Source organism: Artemia franciscana, chromosome 12 (assembly GCF_032884065.1).
Source record: "Artemia franciscana chromosome 12, ASM3288406v1, whole genome shotgun sequence".
In the NCBI taxonomy this organism is placed as follows: Eukaryota; Metazoa; Arthropoda; class Branchiopoda; order Anostraca; family Artemiidae; genus Artemia; species Artemia franciscana.
The window spans coordinates 21,882,085-21,895,595 of NC_088874.1; the positions used below are offsets into that span (position 1 = coordinate 21,882,085).

At 36.3% G+C, this 13,511-nt stretch overlaps 1 protein-coding gene across 4 annotated transcripts in view; it reads right to left on the reverse strand.

The window, feature by feature from the left end:
* The window catches only part of LOC136033853 (polypeptide N-acetylgalactosaminyltransferase 11-like), a 48,896-nt gene that overhangs the window by 10,840 nt on the left and 24,545 nt on the right, over window positions 1-13,511 (reverse strand). For all 4 annotated transcript variants that reach the window (XM_065714815.1, XM_065714814.1, XM_065714816.1 and 1 more), the window contains exons 5-7: window positions 9,631-9,783; window positions 8,425-8,643; window positions 2,985-3,086 (exon numbers count right to left, since the gene is read on the reverse strand). In XM_065714815.1, coding sequence (XP_065570887.1) covers window positions 2,985-3,086; window positions 8,425-8,643; window positions 9,631-9,783 — 474 coding nt within the window. The remainder of the gene's footprint in view (window positions 1-2,984; window positions 3,087-8,424; window positions 8,644-9,630; window positions 9,784-13,511) is intronic.

Here is a 13,511-nt window from a genome sequence, read left to right on the forward strand (position 1 = left end):
CTGCTCACTGGTAACATAAAACTTCCCCCTCAATCAGCGGCGTCTTTATGGTAGGAGTATAACTGATGTTTAGAAAAGTCTTTTTGGGCGTTTTTCCAATTCACACGAAGTTGCATAATTTTTCGTGAGCTTCGGGCTTGATCACAAGCAAACAAAGTGCAATTTTTGCAGAAACACCTTGATTTTTACTGCAGGAAACACTAGCCAAGGTATTAATCCAACCAGATAACTGTTTTTTTTTTTTTTTTTTTTTTTTTTTTTTTACTGCAGAAAAAACTAGCCAAGCATACTTATCCAATCAGACAACTGTTTTTTTTTTTTTTTTACTGCAGAAAACACTAGCCAAGCATACTTATCCAACTGTTTTTTTTTTTTTTTTTTACTGCAGAAAACACAAGCCAAGCGTACTAATCCAACCAGATAACCGGTTTTTTTTTTTTTTTTTTTTTTTTTTTTTTAATACAGAAAACACTAGCCAAGCGTACATAATCAACCAGATAACTTGACACTTCCATGTTTTTGAGCCAGTAGCATAAACTAGGAAAGGACATTCCTTGTTTGGTTTAAAATGTATTTTCAGTTAATTATATTCCCTCGGAGACGGAGCTTCTTTTTTTGAAAAAGGTTCCACTGTCAAGCTCAACGTAAATGTTTATTCTTTCATTTTTACTGGTAATGCCTCACCATTCGATATTGGTTCTTGAGCCGAAGTCGAAGGTTTCAGTCGCAAAAGTCATGATCAGGCGACCACAACTGTCACTTTTTTCTAGAGTTAACCTCACTAATTCGTAATTTTTTACCCCCAAAGCCGGAGAATATTTTTGTTTTTCGGCATTTTCACACATGTCCTATATGTAGAAAAACTTGGTTTTAAAATGTCAGCTGACTGTGTTTTATTGCAGGAATGACCGTGTTATCCCCTAGTCACTATAGAATGACCACGAACAGATAACCCTTTAAAATCACAATTAACTCAAAGATTTCCTAACATAAGGTGAGAAAGTGGACCGGAAATGTGTTAATACTATCCTGCTGACTGAGTCTGATATTTACAGGCAGAAAAATCATCGTTACCCCTTACTCTGTAAGAAGCAACAGAAAATTATGAGAACAAAAAAAAATCACGAGACTTCGAGGGGGGGGGCAGACCCAGATGTCCCTCGCCTGCGTGTGTACCAGAAGCAGGTATTTCTTATTGTAGCCTACATGCAATCAGACAGCTCGACTAAAATATTGATGAATCTTTTACGTAGCTTCGAAAAGTCTACCTCTTTGCGTCCAACAGGCGGGGGGATTAAGTCAATACTTCCAGGATTCGTTTCTGGAAGAGGGTAGATATTACTTACTAGTAACTATTTTCAGCAATATAATGTTGCTTTTTACACTGTTCACAACAATTGGAATAAGATTAGACATCCGAGTTATATTTTCGCCTTCTGGGTTGATCTGAGTCTTCGATCCAATTACTGGCAAAGGATATTAAGGATTAGTATTTTATTTCGTAAACGCATGAGATCTGACAATTTTGACCTGATTTAGTCAAGTGTGTTCAAATCACACCAGTTTTCACAACCCAGAAAAACCTGAATTTTGTCTATAAGATATTACCAAAGGCATTAAATCCCATTTATATTTCTACAATTCATTCATGTCTGCTCCCCTTTTGCTGCCAATCGTATTGGCAATACTCTTACTTCCCCTTTTTGTATATTACAATCACTATTTTTGTCAATTCTTACAAGGAATCCGGCCAATAGTTAACAAACGCTCAGCTCCGATTAGATTACGATTTTTCAGTATCTCTTTTGAAAAAAAATGGTGCTCTTAGTGTGCGTTATCTTTAATCAATTGTTGGCCATCTTTGAAACAAGCTACTTCAAAACCTGCTCACGTAATATAAACTCATTGACATATTTATATATGCATAAAATCAAGTGAATTTATGTCTGTCTGTGCTTCACGCATTACTAAGTTTTCATCTGATCGCCAAGAAACTTTAAAGAAGTTGTTGAGTATATTCTTGAGAAGGTTTTAGTCATAAATTTCTCCCCTTCCCCTGGCCCTCTTATTACTTTTCGTGCTGATGAAATTAGATACCCCTCAACACAAATAACTGCCTGTCTTTTCGGGTCAAATTATTACATTTTCTTGATATTCAACAAACGGGTTAAGTTTTACCCGTATTACAAATTCCGAGACTTAGCACACTTCTGGAATTATGAACTGTATTTTTTAGTAAACTCTCTGAATTTAGTATTGAACAATATTTTCTAAATTGAAAAATACCATGGGTATTTTACAAGTGGGGACGATATTCTCCGGGGGAAGTTCGGAGGCGGGTGGAATTTTCCATATTTTTTAATATATTTTCCAACTCTTTGCACATGTCATCAAAACAAATTAATTATTTAAATTATATAAATATAGGGCCATGGAAAACTTTATTTAGTCTGGGATAAACTCTATTGTAGAAAGCATGACGGTTGAAAAAAAAATAATCGATGTTCATGTTTATCGATTCAGTTACATTATCGTATTTTTTATTTATGGACTCAATTCCTTAATAAAATAGAATTTCTTTGAATTTCCTTACTTTCGAAATCGCAGCAACGCGCGACAGGTAAGCTAGTACTCTTTATAATAAAAAATAAATTTCAGTAGCTGCTTTTCTATGTTCAAAATGAAGTCTCACGACAATTCCTTGATCTATAAAGATGATCATCCTTATTTCTGCCAAAAATCATCTAAAAACGAAGGAAAAGGCCTGGCTAACATGCCTGCAGAAAGAACAGGGGACGCTTTAGTAACCGAATCAAGAGGCTTAACACAAAATATTTCTGGGTCATAAGACTTTGGCATATATATCGTATACATATATTCAAGTCGTTAATCCTTTGATTGCGTTAATCCTTTGATTTTTTAAAATAGGAATTTCACTAATTACTGCGATAATCATTTGTAAAAGAAGCTTGATCTTATCTTACCTGTTTTTTGGACTTGTTACATCTGGCAACTATCAGTGAACTTCCTCTTCTTGTAACTTCATGCTTACTTTCCAAGCATAGATTAGTCCCAGAAAGAGCAATCTAAAAATAGATCACAAATTGGTTCAGTTTTATAAACCTCCAATATAACCGTTTTGTTTAGTATGGTTACACAACATCAACTGTAGATCGATCCCCGACATTAATAAATATAGGTCCACGTAAGTCCGAGGCTGGGACAAGGTATGGTGTGTGTCAAAAAACAAAAAGAGAAGTTCAAGACGAAAATATGACGAGCTAGGCTCTACTTAGGGAGGACACATTGTATCAGCAAAGGTACCTTTCATGAAAGGTGGTTTGGGCATAGACTAATGAAATAACATAAAAATTAGAGAAAATGAGAATAATGAGACAATTTTGAAATTTAGGAAAAAAAAAAGAAACAAACTTGAATTAATTGAGTAATTGAATTTAAGGGTAAATTAAGACTGCAGTAGTGAAATCCCTCCATGCTAGAAAAATATTACAGGGTGTAAGAACCGATAAATTAAGTAAGTGTTGGGTTATAATTCGAGTGGATTTAGTAGACTTGGAGAAAATCTTCAGGGTTGAAGGTTATAAGATTATTGATACGATAATTTAGCGAAAATTTATCCGTTTGGCAATAGGAATGTGAGATAAGCCTGTCTTTTTTGACAAAATCCGCCTAGATGGAGAATACGTTTTGCAAATTAGTTTAATTTGCCCTTTTCAGAGATTTATTTCACTCACCGAAAATTTGTTTGCAGCGAATTAAATTGTTATTCGCTAATTAAGTTTGGATATCCCAGTTATTTCAGAAATTGTTCGATTATGTGATTGCACATCGCTGATAATTCGTAATAGTATTGGGTATCCTCATTTTTGCTATGTGGCAATTGTTGAGCTTGACACGATTGATTAATTAGTTAAGCGATATCACCAACAAATATCGTGCTTATTTTCATATTCGGTTGGGATTTTGATCATTTAATTGAAAAGAGATTATGCCATTTGAGCATAAAATGTCCAACTTCCAGACTCGCAGAGACCAACTAGCTCTAGGGCTGGTAGCTCGCACTCAGGCCGTAGTGAACAGAAATGTTCCTTCGAAAAGTTTATACGAGAAACGAAAAAAAGAAGGGAGGCAGACAAAGGGCAAGAGAGGCCTGTAAGGAGGTAGACGAAAGAGAGCACCCGACATACATGGAAAAATACAGGCTGTGATAGATCAAATGGACAAAAATCGTGACACCTACGAGATACATGATCAGCTTCATATGGAAGTCCTGGCTAAAGCTTGCAAAGCACGTAAGGAAATGTCAATAATCTAAGCGCGCAAGGAAATGTGGTAATTTAATCTAGGCAAATTTGAATGGCTAGAATAATTTGTCTAAAAATCAATTGCGAGAGAAAGAGACGCAGGAAAAATTAAAGTCCAAGGCGTAAAAACATACGACCTCGTTGACTAGGAAGGTGCGTGGAGCGACTCATAAGCCAAATTGGGAAGTGAAGCAGCCTTGTCTAAAAAGCGAAATACTTGATATTCCAGTTCGGAATGCTAATAGTCCAGTAAAATCTGATCCTTCAGAGAATTTTACTAATAATTGCCCCAATAGAGAAGACAAAGTAACCTATAAAATAACAACTAGGGCTATGTCGAACAAGAACAAAAACATTGAAAGAGTTTGCGAAATCATACAAAATACAAGGAAAATTTAACGAAAAATTAGCCAAAATCATCAGTATTTTATTATAGAAATAAGCACCCATGTTCATCATCTTGGGTTAGAATAGAAATTGCAAGGAATAATGGAACGATCCTAAGAAAAATAGTAAAAGCAGGACTAGTTCCTTCTCTATCAGTATTTAATGTATTAGGATGGGAATTCGGAGACACAGGGGATCTATTATCCCTAAAAGCTACTTCTATAGTAGTGAGGGAGGGGGCACCATTCCGTAAGAGAGTTGAGGAGGCGAGAATAGCAAGACCAATTCGTCTAAGATCAAATACACAGACAACTTCTAGGACAGAGGGAGAAAGCTTGCAAATTCCGGAGAGCCAGGGACGCAGAATTGGCTAGGCCAAATTGAATAGAAAATCAGACACGTAAAATTAATTTTTCGGAAGAAAATAGCAAACTTCAAAACACACACAGCAAATATGAGGCGCCAACAAGTAGGCTTCAGGATGAGACAATCAGAGTGTCAGTGAAAAATGAAAAGAAATTTATCGTATGCTCTTTTCATCGTAAAGTTCGAGAAATTCTAGTACAATATTAAAAACCCAATGTGGGACTTCAATTCCCATTTGGCGACGAATTAGTTATTTTTTCTGTAAAAAAAAAGAGACCAAAAAGAGAAAAAAAGATGCAAAATGAAACCACAATTTAAAAATTCAGTTCTCGGTCATTGATGGTTATTTTGACACTGAAACCAAAGTAAGAAAAACCAAGAGAGAGAAAAGAAATATAAAACAAGAATATAAAAAAGAAATTCAATCTAAGAAAACGACACTATAGTCCAATTGGAATTTTGAAGACGAATCATGTGGTGTGACTGAAAAGTTGAAGAATATTAGAAAAGACAACAGAAATACAAAAGTGAGACAAAATTTGTAGATTCAGTCTGTGATGGTGGAAGCTAACACTTTGGGAGAAATGTAAAATTTCGGGGAGATAAAAGAGGTTAGGAGAAAAGTTAAGGTCTTGGGAAAAACCCAAAGATGGTCAAAAAACAGAATTGAATGGAATACAATGGGTTTGGAAGTCGGAAGGTAGTGAATTTGGGGTCAGGTTGGAAAATCTTGGGAAAGAATCTGGTGTTGGTCGTTTCATCTGTGAGGGGTATTCTGACTCATAGAAGGGGATGGAGTCCATTGGGGAGGCACATCTTTGGAAGTCATGAAGCCGAGCCAGTTCCCCTAACTAGGAAATGTCGGGCTAGTTGTGATCCCTTTCCAAAGGCATAGCCTTTCAAAACCAGAGTCCTTGGGATATACTCTCTCCCATTACCAGTCACTATATATCCCTTCCGATCCATTACCCAGTAGCCCGTTCTCTATTCGTTCCCTGCATTGGAATCGACACTCATTTCCTCCAAATTATATTCGCTGAGCCAAATATAAAAGTTTCCTCTTCAGTGGGTATCGACGGTTGTTCTTTATACGATTATCCCATTGGATGGGACCCAGAAAAAGTTTATTTATGTTTCGCTTGGATTTTTACCCCATTTCCCTGTGAACCAGTCGATACTGTGAACCTATGTGCCACGAACAATTTTAAAGTATACCAAGGGGCAATTCGTTTTTAATTGAAATATGGATTTCTATGGATCTATGTTTCACGTAGAAACTGTGTAGTTACGGTGAATCATCCCGAATCAAAAAGTATTCTTAAACGATGAGACACGGGTGAAACTCAACAGGGGTAAAAGGGAGGGTGAGTTCATATATTGCAGAAGACACGCGGCCATACGTCACACACTCTAATGATTAAGAATGGCTAGTCTCCGTGAGCTGTGCCTCGTTGTTTTTTGTCCTTTGGTAGCCAAGTTGATTTTTAGTTCTGTTCCGTAGTGAAATAAGACCTGAAATGAAGTAAGCTTATTCTTTCTATTTTTGAATAACCCAGAGTTTCATATAGATTAATTCAGAGAATAGAGGACTTGGTACCACAGGAATTCAATGGCTTCATATCTGCCCTTAGTTCAAATGCTCAAACCAGATTTTACTTTTAAAACTTCACAAACGTACCCTTCTTTAACAAAAAAGAAAAAAAAAAGTTGCTTTCATTTATGGACTTTAAGCAATATCAGTGATCAGTGGATCACTTTCGACAAGGCAATTGAAAACAGTGGATCAATTTCGATCTGTTTCTAACAAAATCTTAGACTTAATGGCAAATAATGTGAGGATATTCATTTTCCTTTATAGAAAGAGCAATTTTTAATGTTTAATAAGTAAAGTTTGTTTCTGATCGCATGGTGTGATGACAAAAGGTGTGTAGGGAGCGATAATAGTGAGGAGAAGGGAGACCAAATAAAGTTAATCCATCTCATGGCACTGAATTAAAACATGGTCAATTGCCACAGAGTCAAAGTTGCACAATAGCTGACCAGCACCTGATGCAATAAATGACGATACCGGAGATAATGGGGAAATAAGTTGAGATTGAAAAAACTCCTTCTGAGGGTCACACCTATTGCTGGGACTTGAAAAAACCCCTCCCAAACAGAGATCAGAAAAGTTAACACACCAAAACAGACAAAACTGGGACATCAGTTCTAACTTTTCGTCAAGTTTCAATGAAATCCGATAGCTCATTCTATCGGGTGTCCTGATTACATGAATTTAAAGCCATAGCTAAGACATTAGGTTTGCTGCCAATCCAGTTCGGTTTATATCCGATAACCCCTTTAGGCAATTGAAAAGATGACAAAATAACAGATAACAGCCTCCACCTTTTCATCTAATAACTAGGATTCTGATCCAATTCCGGACTCAAGACGAAATTCATACAAATTCTCTATGTTCCATCTAAAAAACAACAAACAAATGGATGTAAAAATTAAGCTCATGAATGACCCTTCCAGAATCATTTTCTGGAAATCCATTCCTTGTATATCCTTTTCAGCTGATTTGAGAAAAAAAAAAACCGACACATCAATTAGATTCGTCAAATTTTAAATTCATTCCGGCAGCAAGATTTACAGAAATCTTAAATTTCTAATCGATTTTGATAATTAAATATATTCACTGGTAAAATTTGAAAATACAATAAAGTTAGCATAGCTGTGCAGATGAGAAAAACTTATAAATTTTAATATCTTATGAATACTGATTCACAAGGAAAAGTGATCTATTTTCTCTGTCGGTAGCTATATTTTGTCCCAACTCAATAACTCAATAGACTAATTTCTTGACACTGTTAGAACACTAGAAACAATTTATGCCTTTGCCCTGTCCAAGACCTAATGAAAAGGCCACACACGATCAGTATTTAAACTTATAGACTTACTGCTAATCAATCAGACTTACACGATCAATGTTTATACTTACAGACTAGCCAACCTCATTGAATTTGACCTTTAAATCCAAATCGCACTTACTCTCTATTGCTTCTATTTTCAAACTATCAAGCACTAATTCTTGTTTATAGAAAAAAAAGATGAGAATAATCTTGCTGTTCATCATGCTGTTCAAACATTTGAAATCCCTAAATCTTACTTCACTGACGTACCTCCTCTCTAAAATCTTAGAAATACTTCACTCTTGGAGCATGGTAGCCCACGAGGCTCAGGGTAGTAGAAGAGCCTGGAATAATTGCTATCTATGTTGTTAAGGAAACTAAAAACTAGCCCTTTATAAAAAGCACGTTAGTAAAAAAATAATTGATAGTAAACAAGGATTAATTTGACTAACATGATACACATCTAAGTTGCCTCTCAAAAGCTTCGGTTTCAAATTGTTCAGCAGTCCCTTTGGTTCGCTTGAAACTCCTGGTAGCCCTAATTCTGGGTATATATTTTCCAAATACCATTTAAAATCTTTGCACTTCAGTTCCCTTCTCAATCTTAATCGATCACTTATGTCACCATAGGAAATATTTCGAGCTTCAGGCTTGATTTCAAAGAATTGCTCCTAAAAGTGAAACATAGAATCAATTTCCAAGAGATTTGTGGGATATATGCATATCTGGTATACGATATATATATATATATATATATATATATATATATATATATATATATATATATAAATTTTGAAGAAAAAGGAACATGCATGTACCGTATGGTTAAATTTCAGACAATTTTGATTTAAATGTGTATTTTCATTTAAACAGTTGATAAGGAAATTGCATTTTTTCATACAAAAAAGGAGGTCTCCTTTTAAAAGAAGGTCAATTTATAACTGGCATGCATCATGAGGAGGGTTAGCAAGAAATTCGAAGGACTAAGCAATATTCTGCCGAAGAATGTTTTAGATCAGATTTCTAGAAGCTTCTCTAAAAATGTTTGAAATATCAAAGAAATGTTACCAAGCAAAGTGTATTATTTCACAAGAGTACGCCAAAATTGCTGACTTTCTTTGTCATACCAAAGTTTTGATAGAGGGAATACTTGCAAGTTTTCAACGAATAAATCTTTTCATTCAGTTGCATGGAAAAATAAATTATTCGGGCGAAGCTTTTCTTGTAAAGATACAAGACAAGTTTTGACACTATCGTGGCTATGAATACTGATTGAACACCTATTGAGACTGGGATGCATGGACACTAGCTCGATAATTCAGGCTGATTGAAAAATATTCTTTTAAAACAACAGAAATAAAGCGAACGTAGTTGGTACAGGAAACTGCGCAACTTCCTTATAATCTATCTAATATTTTTTTTATTCCTTTATATTTTTTTCATTTTTTTGGGAGGGAAAGAGTGACTTATAATTAACTATTGCCCAGGAGAACCACTGTACGCTAGAATTGTTTTTATTATTTTTTTCTTTTATTTTCGCAGAGGCAATTCTCCAACAATCAATGAATCGCTCAAAGTTAGGTTGGTATTACCTATATTGATCATTGATTTTGACTAAAATTAAAAAATTGAGAAATCTTAAAATTAAAAAATCTTACTATGTATTCGTCCATCCATACATTTGCCATTCGTAGGGAATTTTTAGTAATTGTATCTTCACCTCTATTGGAACCATACGGACGCCGCTTACGAAAAATATGACCGACTCTTGAGCAAGGTACTATTTCGAGACGACCACCGCACATCCAAATCTAAAAAAAGATTTAAAAAGAAAAAAAATCTCAGAAAATCTGAAAAAAACATCTGAAATAAAAAATTATATGTACATTAAGCTGGCAATACTTGCGAGCTGGCACATCGAGCTCTGATCTCCGTTCTCTAGGGTTGTGGTTTTGTAGTAATTATCATTTTACTAATAAACCTTTCATCTTCTTGTTCTTTAAAGTTCATCATTTACATTAGGTAAATAACAATGAAAGTGTTGATGAAGGCCTGCTCAGAAATGAATCCAAAGCCCCGAGGACCCGGCTCAGACATGTCTATTGAAAGAACTAATGGCGAATCTAAAAAACAGTTTGATCAAGATGAATACAGGACAACACGTTTAATGATTTGGCAAAATTAAGTAGAACTACGTATTTGTTTGACAATTTCACGAAAGCTTCGGATAAAAGTGATGGAATAAAGAAGAAATCTTCATTAGCCTTTACACTGGTGTCTGTTTTTTGTCTGTAACTTGAGCAGACTGTCAAGGCTGTCGATTCTAAAAGAGAGGGTGTTACCTTACGATTGAGAATAACCCGCATTATAGATAGGGTATATCTTACTGGAATGAAATACATTATTTTTACCAGCAAAAGAGCACAATCAGAGATGGAAAAAACATTATTCTAAAAAATTCTCCCATGCGTTGCACTTCTAGGAATGCGCGCATTCTCAAATTCTGTGTCCTGTTTAATATATCAGCTGTGTTATTATTTGTCAGATCATTATTAATGACCTTCAAGGTCTGTAAACTGACCTTGGCTTTCCTCCAGACGAAGGCAAAAATACACTCTGACTTTGATAAAATCAATGCTCTGATCAAATACTCTGATTTTACATTCTTACTGAAAACAGGGCAAAAACTTTCTTTCACAATTTTTCTGTGAAATAGTTGTCTCATTGTGTTCAAGAGAAATTATTTTGCAAGACATACATCTCAAAGCATAAAGTAAACAGCCACTTTCGGAACAAATTTTCTTTAATATTTTGTAGAAAGCAATAGACCCCACGTGATGAAAACATTCAGGAATCGGTTCAAATATCAGGTTCTAGAAATCCATCAAGTCTTAACTACTTACTTCAATTACTTATCTTTAAAATATTAAAGAATGTTTGCCCAGAAAGCGGCTGTCTACTCTATAATGTTGAGTTAATTACCCAGGTCGCTTAACAACCGCCTTGCTCCAGACTAATGGCAAAAGCTACATCATGCGCAATTTAATTCCAGTGTTTTCTTCTAAGCACTGTCTTCTTATTCCGCTTAAACCGGCTAAGTGGACTTTTCACCGAAAGTTTCTGCCAAATACTTACCGAGAAAACTTACTGACTACCAATTGCATAAAGAACAAGCTCGTTTTATGAGTTTGCTCAAGAAAAAGCTCTACACAGCCACACGAAAACGAATTAAAACTGCTGAAGATACACACGAATAGGATGAGAGGGTACAATCGATAGAAACAGGATGAATATAAGTCTAATAAGAAATAATTGTGATATATGTCAACGGTAACTGTGAAATCACAAAGGATTTAATGAAGTCCTGCTTCGTCATTGATGAAGGGTCCCACTCAGTAAAGAGAAGGAGTCGAAAACCTTCAAATGACAATATAGCTTGTTCCCATACTTGACAAAACCACTAGCATCAATCAATACTCACCATTATCGGGCACATATAGTCCAATAAAAGATCTATGACCATAGGCTCAGGCCATACACGACTCCAGTAATGAAATTAGAAGTGAATAATATGAACACCCGCAGTAGACTTATATGTAGCAAATCCTATGCGTAAACAATGGGCCAATTGCATAAAATACAGCCCTTGCCCCAAGGACTTTTGAGGATTATGTCATACCAGAGACACAGTTATTGGATCAGTTATTCAAATATCCTGAAAAAACGGCGATCTAAACATTTTGATCAGATGCCTTTGGGAGGGGGGTGAGGGTGGGCAACAAAAAGAGACTCTTGAAATTGACACTAAAACATTCAGTTCCCAATTGAATAAGCCCCTTCCGAAGTTTCTACAACATTTCCTTCCATACGAAGTACCTGGGTAAAAATAAATAAATACATAAAAAATACATAGACCCCACGACGCTCATTATTTAGGCAGCACTATTGCCTTGCATATGAAAGGAGCAGTAGAGAGCTTTTGCGAAAGATATCAAGAAAAGTGCTTGAGCTAATGACCGATTTTTTCTTGAGAGTAAAGTAATGAAGGCAAAAGAAGCAGAAAAAAGATGAGACTCGAGAGCCATGTGTTGAATCGCCTATGATATTGTAAGAAAAAGACCGACGAATAAAGATGGCCTTGTCAGAGACCTATTGGGGAATGGGGGGGGGGGGGGGGGTAACAGAAAAGATTGTAGCAATGAAGAACGGGCAAATCATTTCAAAAATTTATTGAACAGACCACCCCGAGAAGAGCCCCCCTGGCATTTCAGATATCCCAGTCTTCTCCTTAGATATTAGTACGGATCCACCCTTTGCCAATGAGATTCGAGACGTCACAAAGAAACTGAAAACAAGAAAATCATTGGGAGTCGATCACATATCGGCAAAGATGATTAGGGCCTCTAAATTCCTTCACTCAGATCTGGACAGAGGCCAAAGTGCGATTGGACTGGAAACAACACCCCGCTCATCACGATTATCAAAGACGAAAACGCTAAGGCACCAGGTAACTGATGGAGGAAAGTCTTCTGTCAATACCTGGGAAGTTGTTCTTTTATTATCCGACAGAAGATACGAAGACACGTCGACAAACATCTCCAGGGTGAACAGTATGGCTTCTAGCCAAACTGCTCATTCTCGGACCCTTATATTCACGCTTACACTTCCAAACGAAGAAATCAGCGAGTAACGAAGATTTATATGACCTTTGTGGACTTCGAGAAGGTTTCAACCCCTTAGACTGTAAAAATCTATGTTACTCGCTGTTATTATCCGACAGAAGATACGAAGACACGTCGACAAACATCTCCAGGGTGAACAGTATGGCTTCTAGCCAAACTGCTCATTCTCGGACCCTTATATTCACGCTTACACTTCCAAACGAAGAAATCAGCGAGTAACGAAGATTTATATGACCTTTGTGGACTTCGAGAAGGTTTCAACCCCTTAGACCGTAAAAATCTATGGAAGATTTTCATCCATTATGGATAAAATATATATAGACAATATAGAAACAATACAGATCTTGGAGACGAAATAGTAGTGCCTGAGTCAAGTAAAATACGGCTTAAAGAGCTTCTAAAAAAGGTCACAGTATAGGCCAACCGCCTTGGTCTGCGGGTGAATGCAGAGAAAACCATATACATGGTAACTGGTGTCCCTCCTCTGTCATATAGATGTGGCGACCAAGGTATCGAACAAGTTGTCCAGTTCAAATGATTGGGATATAGTATCGTGAACACTGGTACGAAAGTAACGGAAGCGCTCCCCCGAAATGGGAAAAGCAATATGTCGTCTTCAACAGACTGCGTCAAGTATGGAGATCTCAGAAATTTTCTATGCGCCTGAAACCTCGCCCTTTCAACAGCAATGTTATGATAATACTAGTTTACACCACTGAGACCTAATGTGTGGATCAGACAGAAGAGAGGAGAGCCATGGCTTTTTAAAACTCGTGCCTACACAGTATATTGAACATCCACTGGTTATAGAAGACGACAAATCAGTCCATCAGTGAAACGACGTGACAACCTCTAGA